The sequence below is a fragment of the Astatotilapia calliptera genome, chromosome 5 (assembly GCF_964374335.1).
Source record: "Astatotilapia calliptera chromosome 5, fAstCal68.1, whole genome shotgun sequence".
Lineage (NCBI taxonomy): Eukaryota > Metazoa > Chordata > Actinopteri > Cichliformes > Cichlidae > Astatotilapia > Astatotilapia calliptera.
This window is the reverse complement of record NC_137426.1, coordinates 29,238,024-29,254,209: the sequence shown is the minus strand read 5'-3', so window position 1 is coordinate 29,254,209 and position 16,186 is coordinate 29,238,024. Positions and strand designations below refer to the sequence as shown.

Genomic DNA, 16,186 nt, shown 5'->3' with positions numbered 1-16,186 from the left:
CATATAATCTGCATCATTATAATTGCATTAATAACATTCTTTACAGCATTATTTCATGTAATAATATTTCTCACAGTATTGATACTGCATTACATTTGTTTATTGAAGATGTCCATTTGAGGATCCTTCCATTATGTTAACTTTTATTACAAGTACGGTTAGAAGTATTTTATACACATTGCATATCTGTGCTTATTTTGAGTTGATGTTCAGTTCATTAAGGGTCTTAAGCTTCACTGGCGTGACTGTCCAGGTGATACATGCTGAGGGAAACTAGAACATAGAAGGATAACTGCAATGCATGCTTACAGTACATATAATACATATAATCTAGGAATGTGTCCGGCCTGAGGCCTCAACTCATTTGGTGTCTTACTATATTTTATTCTACTTGGTAATAGATGATCAGAGTCAATAATTAGCCTCAGAGACCCTGAGGGCTTGAAGTTTATTACCTTGTATGGAAGGTATTATAGAAAAGAGAAGTTCTATGTCTGCTTATAGCTATTAAAGATGTACGATTAACTGTGACTAATGTCTGGAACCTATTTTAATCTGTCATTGACGCCATGGGGGGGCGTGTACCCCACTGCTTTATAAGTAGCCAAAACATGCATTTTGGTCAGAAGACATATGTTGATGTTTTCTCCGGGCTGTTAATAAACTCATCGGTTGATTGCACTTTTCTGGGGCCTCCGTGGTTTGTGACACTGCTCTACATTGATTGATTTCGCGACAGCAGGATGGCTGCTGCGTTTGCTTCGGATTACTCCTCACCCCCCACCCGACCCTGTGGCTTGTCACGTGTTCCATAATGTTGTGCTGTGGACATTTGTGCTTTTTTTCCCCAATTCAATTCAATTTTATTTATATATCCTGGTCAAAAGTGACTCCAAGGTTCCTCACAGCGTTACTGGAGGCCACGGTAATGCCATCCAGAGTAAGAATCTGGTTAGATACCATATTTCTAAGCTTTTCAGGGCCGAGTACAATAACCTCAGTTTTATCTGAATTAAGAAGCAGAAAGTTAGCAGCCATCCAGGTCTTTATGTCTTTAAGACATTCCTGCAGTTTAACTAATTGGTGTGTGTTATCTGGCTTCATGGACAGATAGAGCTGGGTGTCATCTGCATAGCAGTGAAAATGTATGCTATGTCTTCTAATGATACTGCCTAAGGGAAGCATGTATAATGTAAACAGAATTGGTCCTAGCACTGAACCCTGTGGAACTCCTCAGTGTGTGAAGAGGACTCTCCATTTACATGTACAAATTGGAGTCTATTAGATAGATATGATACAAACCACTGCAGTGCAGTACCTGTAATACCTACAGCATGTTCTAATCGCTCTAATAGGATATTATGGTCGACAGTATCGAATGCTGCACTAAGGTCTAGCAGGACAAGCACAGAGATGAGTCCACTGTCAGAGGCCATAAGAAGATCTTTTGTAACCTTCACTAAAGCTGTTTCTGTGCTGTGCTGAGCTCTGAAACCTGACTGAAACTCTTCAAATAAACCATTCCTCTGCAGATGATCTGTTAGCTGTCTGACAACTACTCTTTCAAGGATTTTCGATATGAAAGGAAAGTTGGAGATTGGCCTATGATTAGCTAAGACTGCTGGGTCTAGAGATGGCTTTTTGAGTAAAGGTTTAACTACAGCCAGCTTGAAGGCCTGTGGTACATAGCCGATTATGTGCCGGGGTGGCTGTAGCTCAGGTGGCAGAGCAGGTCAGCCACTAATCAGAAGGTCGGTGGTTCGATCCCAGGCTGCATGCCAAATATCCTTGGGCAAGATACTAACCCCATGTTTGCCTACTGGTGGTGGTCAGAGGGCCCGGTGGCGCCTGTGTCCGTCAGCCTCGCCTCTGTCAGTGCGCCCCAGGGCAGCTGTGGCTACAATGTAGCTTGCTATCGCCAGTGTGTGAATGTGTGTGAGAATGGGTGAATGACTGAATGTAGTGTAAAGCGCTTTGGGGTCCTATGGACTAGAAAAGCGCTATACAAATGCAGGCCATTTACCATTTACCATTATTAGAGATAGGTTGATCATATTTAAGATCGAAGAATTAATTAATGGCAGGACTTCTTTGAGCAGTTTTGTAGGAATGGGGTCTAAAAGACACATTGATGGTTTGGAGGAAGTAATTATTGAAGTTAACTCAGAAAGATCAACTGGAGAAAAAGAGTCTAACTTAACATCGATGGTACTAAGAATAGCTGTAGATAATATTACATCTGTGGGATGATTACTGGTAATTTTTTCTCTAATGATAAAAATTTTATTTGTGAAGAAGTTCATGAAGTCATTACTAGTTAACGTTAAAGGGATGGTTGGCTCAAAAGAGCTGACTTTTTGTCAGCCTGGCTACAGTGCTGAAGAGAAACCTGGGGTTGTTCTTATTTTCTTCAATCAGTGACGAATAGTAAGATGTTCTGGCTTTGCGGAGGGCTTTCTTATAAAGCAACAAACTATTTCTCCAGGCTAAATGATGATACTCTAAATTTGTGACACGCCATTTCCTCTCCAGATTACGAGTCATCTGCTTTAGGGTACGTATTTGAGAATTATACCACGGAGTCAGGTACTTCTGATTAGAGACCTTAGTTTTCACAGGAGCTACAGTATCCAGAGTCGTACGTAGTGAGGAGGTAAAATTATTAACAAGATAATCGACCTCTGTTGGAGTAGTATTCAGATAGCTGCTCTGCTCTATGTTGGTACAGGGCATTGAAGATGATAACAGTGGGTGGATTATATTCTTAAACTTAGTTACAGCGCTTTCAGAAAGACATCCACTTTGATAAAGTCTACTCTCCACCGCTGTGTAATCAATTATTGTAAATGTAAATGTTATCAGGAAATGATCAGACAGGAGAGGGTTTTCAGGAAACACTGTTAAATGTTCCGCTTCTATGCCATATGTTAAAACAAGATCTAGAGTGTGATTAAAGTGGTGGGTGGGTTCTTTTACAATGAGAGAAGCCAATTGAGTCTAATAACAGATTAAATGCCATGTTGAGGCTGTCATTTTTAGCATCTACATGGATGTTAAAATCACCCACAATAATTATTTTATCTGAGCTCAGAACTAAATTAGATATAAAGTCTGAGAAATCAGACAGAAACTCTGTGTAAGGCCCAGGTGGACGATAGATGATAACAAGTAAGACTGGTTTCTGAGTTTTACAGCTGGGGTGGACAATGTTAAGCATCAGGCTTTCAAATGAATTAAAAGTCTGTCTTGGTCTTTCATTAATTAATAGGGTGGTGTGAAAAATTGCTGCCACACCGCCCCCTCGGCCTGTGCTTCGAGATTTCTGGTAGTTAGAATGACTCGGGGGTGTTGATTCATTTAAACTAACATAATCATCTTGCTGCAACCAGGTTTCTGTAAGGCAGAGTAAATCAATTTGTTGATCAATTATTAAGTCACTTGGAGGAGAGAGACCTAATATTTAATAATCTACATTTCACTGTTTTACTCTTTGGTTCAGATGTGGATACTGTATTGTTCTTTCTTTGTAATTGTTTATGTTTAAGTTGTTTGTTGCTGGTTTTTAGTTTGTTTTTTGTCTTTTTGGGAGCTGACACAGTCTCTATGGAGACGGGTTTTTGGGGGGGGTAGCAGGAGGAGAGAAGCTGCAGAGAAGCGTGTAAGACTGCAACTCTGCTTCCTGGTCCCTTGTGCAGAGGAGTTTTTTTGTTTCCTGTTCTCATGCTGTCCTCCCAGGAGCCCAGCATGAGTGGAGGTCTCTTTTTTTCCCTCTTGTACTTTCCCATTGTAGTGTATATTTCAGTGTTTTTTCTGTAACGCTACCGATCTCCGACCTGTATCCCCATGTGATGCTATTTCACAGCAGGGCAACCTGCACGTGGCGAATAAAGCCTTGATTGATTGATTGATTGACTGATTGATATGAGTGCTTGTGTATAAATACACAAACAATACACATATGCTTTCAATTGTATAATTTAAGTGATCTAGATAGCTCTGTTTTGGAAGTTCAGTTAATGCTAGAAATGCGCATTAGAATTTGTATGTGCTTTTTGTAGTTTGTACGTGTTTTGTCTCTGGGGCCACCGCATATATTTATATATAAACATATATAAATAAACCCACTTTTTTATATTAGTAATTCCTTTTGTGCATAATTTTATATTATTGTTAATAATAAATTAATTAAAGCAACAAAACAACCTGAAGAGCCGGTTCGGAGCTGAAAGAGCCAACTCTTTTTAGTGAGTCAAGCCAAAAGAGCCAGTTCTCTAAAAAGAGCCGGAAATCCCATCACTGCTGCTGCTCTGTACAAGCTGCTGGGGGGCTGTTAACGATGGCCAAGCTATCGTTGCCCACATGGACTACAGGGCTCTGGCTAGCTGCAGGATTTTCAAGGGTCTGGAGCTGGGATTCCAACTCAGTGATTCTGGTTTCCAAAGCTACAAACAGGCTGCATTTATTCTAATTATAATTTGCAGGTGATTTAGCAGAAAGTATGTTTGGATAAAGCACACGAGGTTACACTGTGGAAGAAGTTATTATCTAAAGGTTTCTAAATAAGGGAGCTACACAGATTAGTGTGGAAGAGGAACTCGCACCTGGAGCTGAGCAGCAGCATCTGAAGCTTCAAAGATTCTGCGGGCCAGGCCTTTGTTTTGTTTGCTCATCACATCCAGGAAGGAATAATCCACATCATTTCCAAATCCAAGACAGTACAGAGACATTTTTCCCCCAATAGCTGTACGCACATTCTCCTGGATCTTGCCAGTGTTGCGCTCTCCTAAAAATGCATGCATCCAAAACACAATGATAAAAATGCTAAACGCAATGTAATGTTAAATGCTGAACAAACATAATCTAGCCTATGGTATGTTTGCACTCTACATACTTACCCTCATTTGGCATTCCATCAGTCAGTAATATAATCATATCAGCACTTCTCTCTGGTAGCCTCTCCATCTGTCTGTCTTTGACCAGCATGTGTACAGCAGTCAACACTGCATCATTAATATTGGTTGCTAAAAGAAAAACACAATTCATGTTTTAAAATGCATAAACTATTAATGTTTTTGTGCTGTTAGGTGTTTGTTTTTTTGTTTTGTTTACTTGTTTTTTTGTATTTCTTACCTCCTCCGCTACGCATTCTTTTGATGTAATTCATGGCTTCATTTATGTTTTCCTTTGTTGCTTTGGTAAGTGAATCCTTCCAGGTTTCAATAACAGAATCAAACAGGATGATGGCAAAGTGGTCGTCTTCATGGACTTGTTGAAGAATGGCCAGCATAGCTTCTCTTGTCTACAAAGAGTCAGAGGATGACGTGTGTCCACATGAACTTTGACATATTAGAAGCACATCAGGGGTCAGAACAACTTCTTACCTGCTCCATCTTTCTTCCACTCATTGATCCACTTATATCAATTACAAAGACCACATTCTTTGGGAGTTTGGGTAATTCAGGAGCAAAGAAGTGCACAAAGTATCCATTTACAATCTGAAGAAGAGACAGATTCCAAAAAGTAATGAATTTTAAAACAATGGTGTAATAAATCACTTTTTCAATTTGATCTTATTCAGTACTTGAAGCTTTCACTGACCTGTATGTCCCCAAGGTTCTTCTCTCGCTTCACATCATAGCTGACAATAAAATCTCCATCAATAAGTGTTCCATCACAACCTGGACACTTCCTCTGCTGCTCCATGGTTGGTGAGAAGGAGATGTGTGCCTGAAAAGGGAATAATACATACACAATTATGATCCCAACTGAGATTCAACCGTGCAATAAAATGCAGCACAATAATCAGAAGGTTTATTATTGTATGAAGGTACCTTTCTGTCTGTGACAGTTTTCTCCACCAGAGGGAGCAGCTCATTCGAGAGGAAGGTTGCATGGGCGTCAACATAAGAAATGCCCTGAGGCTCATAGATGTTTGTCACAATCTGTTTCCACAAAGGCAAACATGGAGACAAGAGATCATTTCTAATGTAAATCAGGAAATCACCCTATGGGGGTTAAAATGTCTTAATGCAGGGGTCACCAACCTTTTTGAAAGTGAGAGCTACTTCTTGGGTAGCGATTAATGTGAAGGGCTACCAGTTTGACACACACTTCTCAAATAACAAATTTCCTCAGTTTAACTTAATTATGTGTTATCATTAATAATTAATGATATTCATCTATGTACAGACACTAATTATGTTAATTATTTTTCACCATAATTATAAAGAATGCAAGTAGGAAACAAGGTAGGAAACCTAAATATCAATATGCAACGCTTTATTTCTATATGTCTCTGCAAGTATTTACATTTTGAAGTGATCACTTCTACAACATTTTCACTTACCACTAACAAATTTTAACAAATCATGCACTGTTACATACATTATTTTTGTATGTATGTAACATACAAAAAATCAACTTTCAAATTTTACAGAACTTTTCACCAAATTGGCAGCATTTTAAAGCAAATTGTCACATGTTACACTTAACAAACACATTTGTTTTTCAATAATTAAATTCAACTTTGACATGACACTGTAATGTTGCCACTGAGAACATCTAATATGGCTTTCTTTGTCTGTTAGTGGGAAACCTGGCATTGCATGCTGTTCACCAGTGTGTTGTAATCTGGGGTATAACTTGACACTGCAACTCTGAGTGAGTCTTGCAGATGTGCATCGGAGAGGCGTGTTCTGTGTTTGTTCTTGATGAAGTTCATGTCAGAAAAGGCTGATTCACAAAGATAGGTTGAACCAAACAGGCTGGCAACCTTCATAGCTGCTGTGCACACACCACTGTACTTTTCTGTGTCAACAAGGCACCAAAAGTTTGGTGCACCCAGATAGGCTTTGAGGTGGACGTCATTTTGCAATGTTACAATTTCGATTTCCACCTGTCCAGCATCCAAGCTGAACATTGAACTTAGTTGCTCAGCAATGCATGTTGTGTCCACATTCATGAAAGGATTGGAAACAAATGAGACACATGGCTCAAGCTGATCAAGGTCACAAAACCTGTTCTCAAACTCTTGACCAAGTCGGTTTATGACTTGAGTGTACTTTTCTGCAACTTTGTCAAAAGTCTCAGATGCAGAAGCATTGTCTTTCAGCACCATCTGCACAGAGGGAAAGTGCAGCACCTTTTTTCTCTGTAAATGCACAGAGAAAATGTTCATCTGGGCTTTAAATCCATTTAAAGCACTTATCATGTCAGCAACAGTCTTACCTTTGCCTTGCAGCTCACAGTTCAAATGGTTCAGTTTCCCAGTAAGGTCTGTTAAAAACGCAAGGTCAAGTGTCCACTCAGTGTCCTCCAGCAGAGATGTGTCTTCCCCTTTGGATTGCATGAACTCCTTGATTTCACCCAAAAGTGACAAAAAACGAAGCAAAATCCGTCCCCTGCTGAGCCATCGGATTTCCGTATGTAGTAGCAGGTCACCATATTCAGCTGACAGCTCCTCCAATAGCACCTTGAATGTTCTGTGCTGTTTAGCTCTGGAGCGGATGCTGTTTATGATCTTCACGACGGGAGTCATGACGTGCTCGAAGCCGATCACCTTTGCGCATAACGCCTGCTGGTGAATGATGCAGTGGTAATGCATGAAGTTTGGGAACTCTGTGTCACCTTTACAGTGAGCGATGAATCCCGTATGTCGGCCGATCATAGCAGGAGCCCCGTCGGTAGTCACTGATACCAGCTTTTCCAACGGTACCTTTTTCTTCGCGAAAAACTCCTTCACCGCGTTATAGATGTCAACTCCCTTCGTAGTTGTCTTTAGCGGCAGTAGTGTCAGAAGTTCTTCTTTTGTGGAGAAACCATCAAATACCATCCGGATAAAGACCATCAGCTGTGCTGTACTGCTGCTGTCGACGGACTCGTCACACTGGATGCTAAACCAACTGCACTTTGCCAGATCCTGATCCAACTGATCGGCCAAGTTCCCGGACATAGCCGACACTCTTCTAACAATTGTAGTTGCCCCCAGCTGGACATCAGAGAGAGTGGAGATTACATCGTTTCCATATTTCTCGTCTTTAAGCACAGTTTTTGCAATTATCATCATTGCTTCTTTGAAATACTCCCAGTCTAAAAATGCCTTCTTTTTCTTAATCATGAAATGTGTAGCTCTAAATGAGGCTTCGGTTGCTTTTTGAGAGTTTTTCACCGGTCTCGTGAAAAAAGACTGCTGTTTGCTCAAACCTGCCTTTAATTCGCGGGCCTTTTCCGCTCGCAGTGTGCTGCCCTTTGGGTAGTTAGCATGGTAGCTTGTGTGACACGTTCGGAAATGTCTCTCCACGTTGTGCCGCTTTGCTGTTGCCACAGTTGCCCCGCAAATGAGACACACGCATGAATCTTTCACAGTGGTAAAAAAGAACTCTTCCTCCCATTAACTGTGAAAATTATGTTTTCTTCCTTTTTTCCGCCATGTTTTCCTCATCTCCTCACCTTTGCCTTTGCTGGTCTTCACGGCAACTGTTTCCGTGGAGACCAGCTAGCACTATAAATATTAGATCATGATCTAATATTTAATAATAAACATTTTTTATATATTATCTCTAACAAATTAACACCAATGCAATTGTGATTAAAAAAAAAAATAGCAAGAAAAAATAAAAATAGATGCAGCTTACTGGTAAGTTGTTATGGTGAGCTATTTTTAGAACAGGCCCGCGGGTGACTCATGTGGTCCTTGCGGGCGACCTGGTGCCCGCGGGCACCGTGTTGGTGACCCCTGTCTTAATGCATGCTCAATCATCCAGGTAAGGAAATCCCAAAAAGTTCATTTGTGGATTCTGTTAGTGTGGACCTAGCGTTTTTAGAGGGAGAAATGTTTCGTCACTCATCCAAGTGACTTCTTCAATCTCAGCTGACTGCATGTTTGTGCAACCTGGATTCACCTGAAAGTCCTGAACCAGTGTTTTGGGTTTGACTCTGGTCAAAAGCTCATATCGGCCCAGTTTCCTCTGAAGGAGCTCCTCATATGTCAGGACAAAGGTCACGTTGCTTTCAGCTGCAATATTGACAGAGACTGAAAACTTCTCCATCTTTCTTCCAGAAGCCCTGGAAATAACAACAACAAAAATGTCGCAGAGATATCTGAGAGCTGTTCCGGTGAATTTACATGATCTGTGTTTCTGGTTCATCTGGACGACTCACTTGACGAGTCCAGCAGTCTGTCCAGAGGAAACAGCCTTCTCGTACTGTTTCTTAGCTTTCTCTTTGTCCTTCACCTCTCCGACATACACCTGACCCTCGATTTCCCTGTGAGGCACAAAGATGGAGATAGACATGAGGGATGTAAAGCACATAAATGGACACCAAGATAGTGAGAAATTCAGCTTTGGAGCACAGTTGTGAAATGAAGGACTGGCCTATAAAACTGTCAGAATGATTAGAGAGGAAACAGACTAACATGCTGAAGTTTGTGATGAAAGCAGTCTTGGGCAGCTCCACTTCAAAAAAGATTTCCTGTGACGAGCTTGCTTTGTTGAACGCCTTGGAGGTCATGACAGTGTGGGCAAAACAAGAGGTCACAGTGCAGTCCACTGTCACACTGTGCACCTCCACCTGAGACAGAGAGACAGAAGAAAATGTAGGAAGATAAAAATGGGTTTCTCTCTATGAATCTGATTTTTTAATCTGAATTAAATCAACTCTCTCACATGTGTAATGAATCAGCATATAAGAAAAGAGCTGCCCTTTTATTTTCTGTTTAAAACACAATTGTTCCTCTGCTCAGATCTTCACAAAAGCAGCAGGTGTTGCATAAATGTACAATTTATAATCTCTTGACCCTTTTTTTAAACACTCCTTGTTTGTATCACATCACTAAACTGAGCTGAGAGTATTTTACAAATTTTACCTGTGTGCTGTTCATCTGGATGGACTAGCTTAATATGTCCACCTGCTGTTTAAAGGAGTTTGCGTTCTCCTTTCATGTTGCAGCATTGTTTTGGGTGGGATTTTTTTTGCCAAACTGACCTTTGGTAACTCACATATTCCTATTTGTTTATACATTAATGAGGTCTAGTTTATATCAAGTGTAGTGTTTGAATTAAAAAAGCCTTTCAAAGTAATGAAAGGTAGGGCTGTTCGATATAACGATACATATCGGATGACAATATAAAAACATCTATCGTTTCATTTTACGCTGTCGTTTGTTTCGTGGTGTCGCAAAATAAACTGTTGACGGCAATATTTTTTCCATCGTTCTGATGGTCACTTTAGTCAGTGGCGTGTCTAGAAAATTTTTGTTGGGGGGGCCAGGTATGGGCACAGATTTGGAGAAGGGTGGCAGATGTAATTGGCAGATAATGTTAAAAACAATTCTACCAACCATTAACCATAATTCAATAACCCTATAAACCTAATAACCGAATGCGCTTTTAACGCTTATTAGAATGAGATTTTAACCACTACGGTTTTTAGATACTGCGTCGATAAAGTACAAGAGATACAATCAGTGCTTTGTCAGTGTTTATTCAGCATTCAAGGACAGCAATATTTGCATAGTATATTTACTGAGATATAGTGCACATATGTTTTGGGCAAAAACATTATTGAATATTAAAATACGAACATTTTTAACATACAATTGGGCAAATTAGCCAATGCAAAACTTTATCTGCCTGTTAAAAAAAAGAAGATAATCTTCTCACAAACTGGTGTTTGATTTTGAAACGGAAAAAGTGGGGAAACAACTGAAAAGACTAACATTTGAATAAAACCTGAAAGCAAGTAAATACTTTCTATGCTGCCTTATGGTAAACTTTGGTAATATTGATGTATAAAGAACAACACTGGCTGATGATGAAATACAGTCAGCTGGCATGGTGACACTGCCAGTATTAACCTGCAGGGCTGGACTGGGACAAAAAAAAAAAAATCAGCCCGGGCATTTTGACTAGAGACCGGCCCACCATGTATTAAAGCCATAAAGCCTTTGAATGAAAACAAATGCTGTTGTGACAGTGATGTACAGTCTTGTTGGTATATGCATGATTTCTATACATTTTATGTCAGATAAAAACTTTGTTTGCAAGATTCAGATAATTATTTAATAAAAGTGAGACATTTTAAATGAGAATAAGAAAGTAAAGTATTTCTTTGTGCCCCCCTCTCCCTGTTAATGCCCTACCTGGCCCCCTGGAAACACTTTGCTAGATCCGCCCCTGCACAGCTATCAGCTGTCAGCTACTTAGAAAAGGATCCTGGTGTTATTTGTCTCTCAGAAACAGTTCATAACTTCCCTTCAACTCATTCATGTCACCTAAAAGGTAAACCTGTTTCTCCATCACCTGTTCAGCTCTGATGATTCAGTAAGGACATCTCCTGGTTTCATCTTCATGTTTCCCTCTCACCAGATATCCAAACCGACATCATGACCAGCAGCTTTACAGCTGTGGCTCCAGCAAACATCAGCTGATACTAGAAATTAATATTAAATAAATTCTAACAACAGCTGATCAAGCTTAAACATGCTGCTGTTGTTTAGCGCGAAATCCGCTGGTTTCCTCTTTCTGGCGCAAAGTGGGAGATAAACAAACAAGAGAGGAAAGCCGATCAGCTGATCATTGATCAGTTTCATGATTAAAGTAGGAACACGAGAGGGAGGGGGAGAGAATGAGAGAAGAAGAGGCAGCTGTGCAGCAAAGACACAGAATAACTCCAGCTTTGTGTCTTTTTTTTTTCATTCTAGCTGAAGTACGGGACAAACTGCGTCCCCTCTCAGCTCAATACGAAACATGTAATATTTTCTCTGAATGAGGGACCATTCCATTTTTTAAGGAGCCGTTGGCAACTCTACTAACTAACCTTATGAATAAAATAAAGTTCACTATCAATAACATCATAGCACCCACCCAGCTGTATAGAAACTCCGTCATACTAGCTAGCACGCAGAACAAGTTATTGTAACTGACTGTAAAAAGTCAGCACAACGAAAATAAACTCCACCTAAACTTGGTTTATATCTGACCCAGACAGACTGCAGGTCATAACTTCTTACCTGAAATTCAGTTCACCTGACACTTGGGCCGGCGGCCTCCTCGGGTCTCTCCTCCTCCTGCCTCCCCTTCCCTCATCCACCTGCTGGCCTCTGTGGAAGCTCCGCCATAGCCACCACCAAACAACTGAGTTATTTTTACACATCGGCCAGCATCTGGCCAGCCCACCACCTGTCATTGTTCATGCCATTACAAAAAAAAAAAAAAAAAAAAGTCATCAGGCCACTGGGTAAATGCCCGATGGCCAGTCCAGCTATGTTAACTTGTTAATCTTTTGCCGAAAAATTGTTTTTTGCGGTGCCGGCTCTCCTTCCTTTGCTAACATGATGCTCATAGTGCAGAAGCCGATGCTGCATTCACTTACAATCGGATATCTGAGCTTCACTGTGAAAACATAAATCGTACATTTGATATTTCATTGAATTTTATTGTTTTAGCTTCGGGGTGGCACCTGGGGTGGCCAGCCTGGTTGCGGGATGGCCTGTGCCCCCCCAGGCCACCCCGCTGGCACGCCACTGACTGTAGTGACTATATTAATTTCTTAAAGTTCTCTCTTTCTCTTATATTTAATATAACCACACTACTGACGGACAAGCGCCTGTTTTTATGCGTTGTCGTTAGCAACAGCGACGGTAACACCTTCGCGTGTCCGCTTGTTTATGTTCCACATAAACCTTTCACAATAAAGCTCAAGATCCTGTTGGGACTTTTCATAAACGTTAGAACAGGCTTTTCCCCGCAGCACGCCGTCTAATGAATACAAAGAAAACAGCGGCAGTTACAACTTATGTCTAAAAATGTATCGTTTCATGCATCGGTTAAAACACTCGACTCCAGGTAAAGGACGCGCAGCTGGAAATGCTTCACGCAAGTCGAGCTGCCCGAGATTCACAGAATTTACAGAAAATGTTAAATTTTTGTGATTTATATCGTTATGGGACGATAGAATTCTTATATCGGGATATGAGATTTTGGTCATATCGCACAGCCCTAATGAGAGGCTGTTATAATGAGTTTGCTCATTTGGGGAAAGTAATAGAAGACAGGAGAAATCTTTACAGATTAATCAGCAGCCCCGACACTACACTTTGATCACACAGTTTATTTGGCAGCCATCACTTCAGGTCCCTGTGAGCTTATCCACACATCCCATCGAGAACAACAAGCAGGTTTCTCTCCATGAATCTGATCTGTTAATCTGAATTAAATCAATTATCTCCCATCACCATTATCATCACCAGGAATATGAATGGATACATTTCTTACCATTGCTTCATTTGTACTTCTTTTCTGTAAGAAAAAAGGGCGATAGATTCAGTTCACACATAGTCTCTTTGTCTTAGTGAAAACACCTCATTAGGTTTAAATCACTGTTAAACTGCAGTTTCTAGTACTGCATCATATCAGCTCAACTTCATAACACAGATCACACCATTTTTTAAGACATATCTACTGGTAAACTGACAAATACATAAATATACGATGGAAATGTAGATCTTAGTGCTGCCTTGTTTTTTTTTAATGCGAATCGTTTGCCAAGTACCTGCAGTGATCTGGCAGCTCCTCTTCTTTCCTGAAATACACACACAGGATATTATGGAGAATACATGAAGTAAGTTTTAAGAAAAAACTCAGACAGTTTGTGATTAAGTTTTGCTTTGTTGTTTTAAATTAAATTACAGGACTACTTTCTGAGGACAATGCTGTCAAAATCATACCAAAATGTTTTTTCAGTTTCATATCACAAAAGTGTTTGACGTTACCTGTATGGCTTCATCGTGCCTGGAGATGACCAGAGCTCCTGAGGCTGAGCTGCTCAGCCAGAGGCAGGCGCAGCCCCACAGCAGCAGCAGGCGAACACCCAACAGTCCAGACATGATCAAACTCTGACTGAACACTGGCTGACTTCAGTGCAGAGCAAAACTCTCAGTGTCCTGTGGGAGGGACACGTATCTGTGTGTTTTCCTATATTGACCAGCTGCCCTAAGCTCAGTGTCCAGGAGGCTGTGAGGTGCTGTGAACCACAAAGATAATATTTGCTAGTTTGTGGAAGTCTGGGAGAGTGAATCCAATCGACACTTATTTAAACACTTAGCAAAGTGACAATAAAATCGACATCCATGGTTTCAAGATCAAGAAAGAAATCTGAAAAAGTTGGTTCTGTTCATCTGGACGTAACGTTTTCAGTGGGAGAAACGTTTCATCACTCATCCAAGTGACTTCTTCAGGCTCAGCTGACTGCAGGCTTCCCCAACCATATTGACAGAGACTGAAAACTACAGTGCTTTCTTCCAGAAGCCCTGTAAACAAATAAAAACAAATTAAAAGTAAAAACACAACAACAACAACAAGACTATCACACTATCACACATTAACAGCTCCAGTTAATTTGTACAATCTGTCTTTCTGGTTCATCTGGACGACTCACTTGACGAGTCCAGCAGTCTGTCCAGAGGAAACAGCCTTCTCCTACCGTTTCTTAGCTTTCTCTTTCTCCTTCACCTCTCCGACAAACACATGACCCTCAATTTTCCTGTGAGGCACAAAGATGGTGATTGACATGAGGGATGTAAAGCACATAAATTGACTGCATGATAGTGACAAATTCAGCTTTGGAGCACAGTTGTGAAATGAAGGACTGTCCTATAAAAACTGTCAGAATGATTAGAGAGGAAACAGACCAATGTTGTTCCCTAAAACAGGGGAAATAGTGAGGAGAAGTGAAAGAATGGCACGGACACGCAGCTCTCACTCTCACGCGTCTGTATATAGTGACAATACTTTACATAACATTAACGGACAAAAACATATTTTTAACTTGCAGATGTTAGCTGACACAGTCACGAACTTTCCACAGCAATGAAATAATACTTTAAGTACTGCATGTCGTTCAGTAGTTAACTTTTACAGACAGTAACAGAAAAAAATCTTCACACAATATGGCGGAGTAATAGCGAAAACAAGCATACACAACAACAGAGGTTTTCAGCAAAAACAGTCCGCAATTCACATCTTCCGCTACAACGAACAATGATAATGGGCTAATAAGCAACAGTAACACATGCTGCCACGTTTATACAGATCTGTGCATGGCACTTACTATAAACAGGGGAAATAGTGAGGAGAGCCAGATCTTTGAAGTGAGCGACGCGAAACCGCTCCCAATGGATTTTTATTTTTTTTATTTTCCTCACGCTCTCTCTCGCACTTTTTTCCGCTTCTTCTTCTTCTTCTTTTACGTATTATTGGCGGTTGGCAAACAACTGCATGGTGCATTACCGACACCACTGGTATGGAGTGTGGACAGAAATCACGCTAAAAAACAAAACAAAATAAAAACAAACAAAAAAACCCACTTCATATCCTCCCAAACAACCTTCCTTCTCTCAAAAGCTGAAACAATGCCTGATAACATTTATCCCCTGACTCCTTCTGCAGTAACTCTACAAGATCAAGTTTCATAGCAATGCTACTGAGATTTTGGACCAACCGTCTCCTCTCTACCGTATAATTCCGACACTGCAAAATAACATGCTCCAAAGTTTCATCCGCTCCACAATAATCACATTTCCCTGATGCATGTTTCCCTATCAAGAACAGTGTGGAATTCAAACCCGTATGCCCAAATCTCAGTCTTGACACCACCACCACCTCCTCTCGCCTACTCCTTCTTGTGGATCTCCTCACTCCCACCCCCCTTTGAATTTTATATAACCACCTTCCCCTCCTGTCTTCTTCCCACTGTTTCTGCCATCTACCTGCCTAAAATCTTCCACCCACTGCACTGCTAATAGAATCGCTATCATTTCTCCTGTAAACACAGACAATCCATTATTAATCCTCTTCCCAATTTTTACCATAAAGTCCGGAATTACTACTGCCACCCTCACTTGACTAGCTGGATTCTTTGAAGCATCCGTATATACTTGCACATACCCATAATACTGATCTATGAAACCCTGAATTGAGTGTAGACCACTTGCCCCGTCCTTACTCTTCTCAAAGAAAAATCTACAGCTGCTTCAGGAAGTATCCATGGAGGGATTGCAGGCACTCACCGACATATGTCTAAGTGGTCCAATTTAAGTTCCCTAGCTCTTCCCCCCACCACCTATCCAAAGCTCTTTAACTCCCTACTGCCCATCTCACAGCAAGGTCTAAGTACATCTAATGTAGGG

General features: G+C 40.7%; 1 protein-coding gene across 4 annotated transcripts in view; it reads right to left on the bottom strand.

Annotated features, from left to right (window-relative positions):
- LOC113022831 (inter-alpha-trypsin inhibitor heavy chain H3-like) overlaps positions 1 to 15,785 on the bottom strand; it is a 35,417-nt gene extending 19,632 nt beyond the window's left edge. Inside the window, exons 1-14 of one of the 4 annotated variants that reach the window (XM_080301398.1) lie at positions 15,109 to 15,785; positions 14,437 to 14,541; positions 13,772 to 14,308; positions 13,552 to 13,581; positions 13,275 to 13,298; positions 9,416 to 9,570; positions 9,160 to 9,264; positions 8,901 to 9,063; positions 5,832 to 5,942; positions 5,599 to 5,727; positions 5,382 to 5,495; positions 5,131 to 5,299; positions 4,896 to 5,021; positions 4,602 to 4,783 (exon numbers count right to left, since the gene is read on the bottom strand). In XM_080301398.1, coding sequence (XP_080157524.1) covers positions 4,602 to 4,783; positions 4,896 to 5,021; positions 5,131 to 5,299; positions 5,382 to 5,495; positions 5,599 to 5,727; positions 5,832 to 5,942; positions 8,901 to 9,063; positions 9,160 to 9,264; positions 9,416 to 9,570; positions 13,275 to 13,298; positions 13,552 to 13,581; positions 13,772 to 13,885 — 1,422 coding nt within the window. In that variant the 5' untranslated portion in view covers positions 13,886 to 14,308; positions 14,437 to 14,541; positions 15,109 to 15,785. Of the gene's footprint in view, positions 1 to 4,601; positions 4,784 to 4,895; positions 5,022 to 5,130; positions 5,300 to 5,381; positions 5,496 to 5,598; positions 5,728 to 5,831; positions 5,943 to 8,633; positions 8,764 to 8,900; positions 9,064 to 9,159; positions 9,265 to 9,415; positions 9,571 to 12,010; positions 12,344 to 13,274; positions 13,299 to 13,551; positions 13,582 to 13,771; positions 14,309 to 14,436; positions 14,542 to 15,108 lie in introns of those variants that run through there. The other 3 variants (XM_026168691.2, XM_080301399.1, XM_080301400.1) reach the window with 3 other exon arrangements.
- Positions 15,786 to 16,186: the final 401 nt, after the last annotated feature.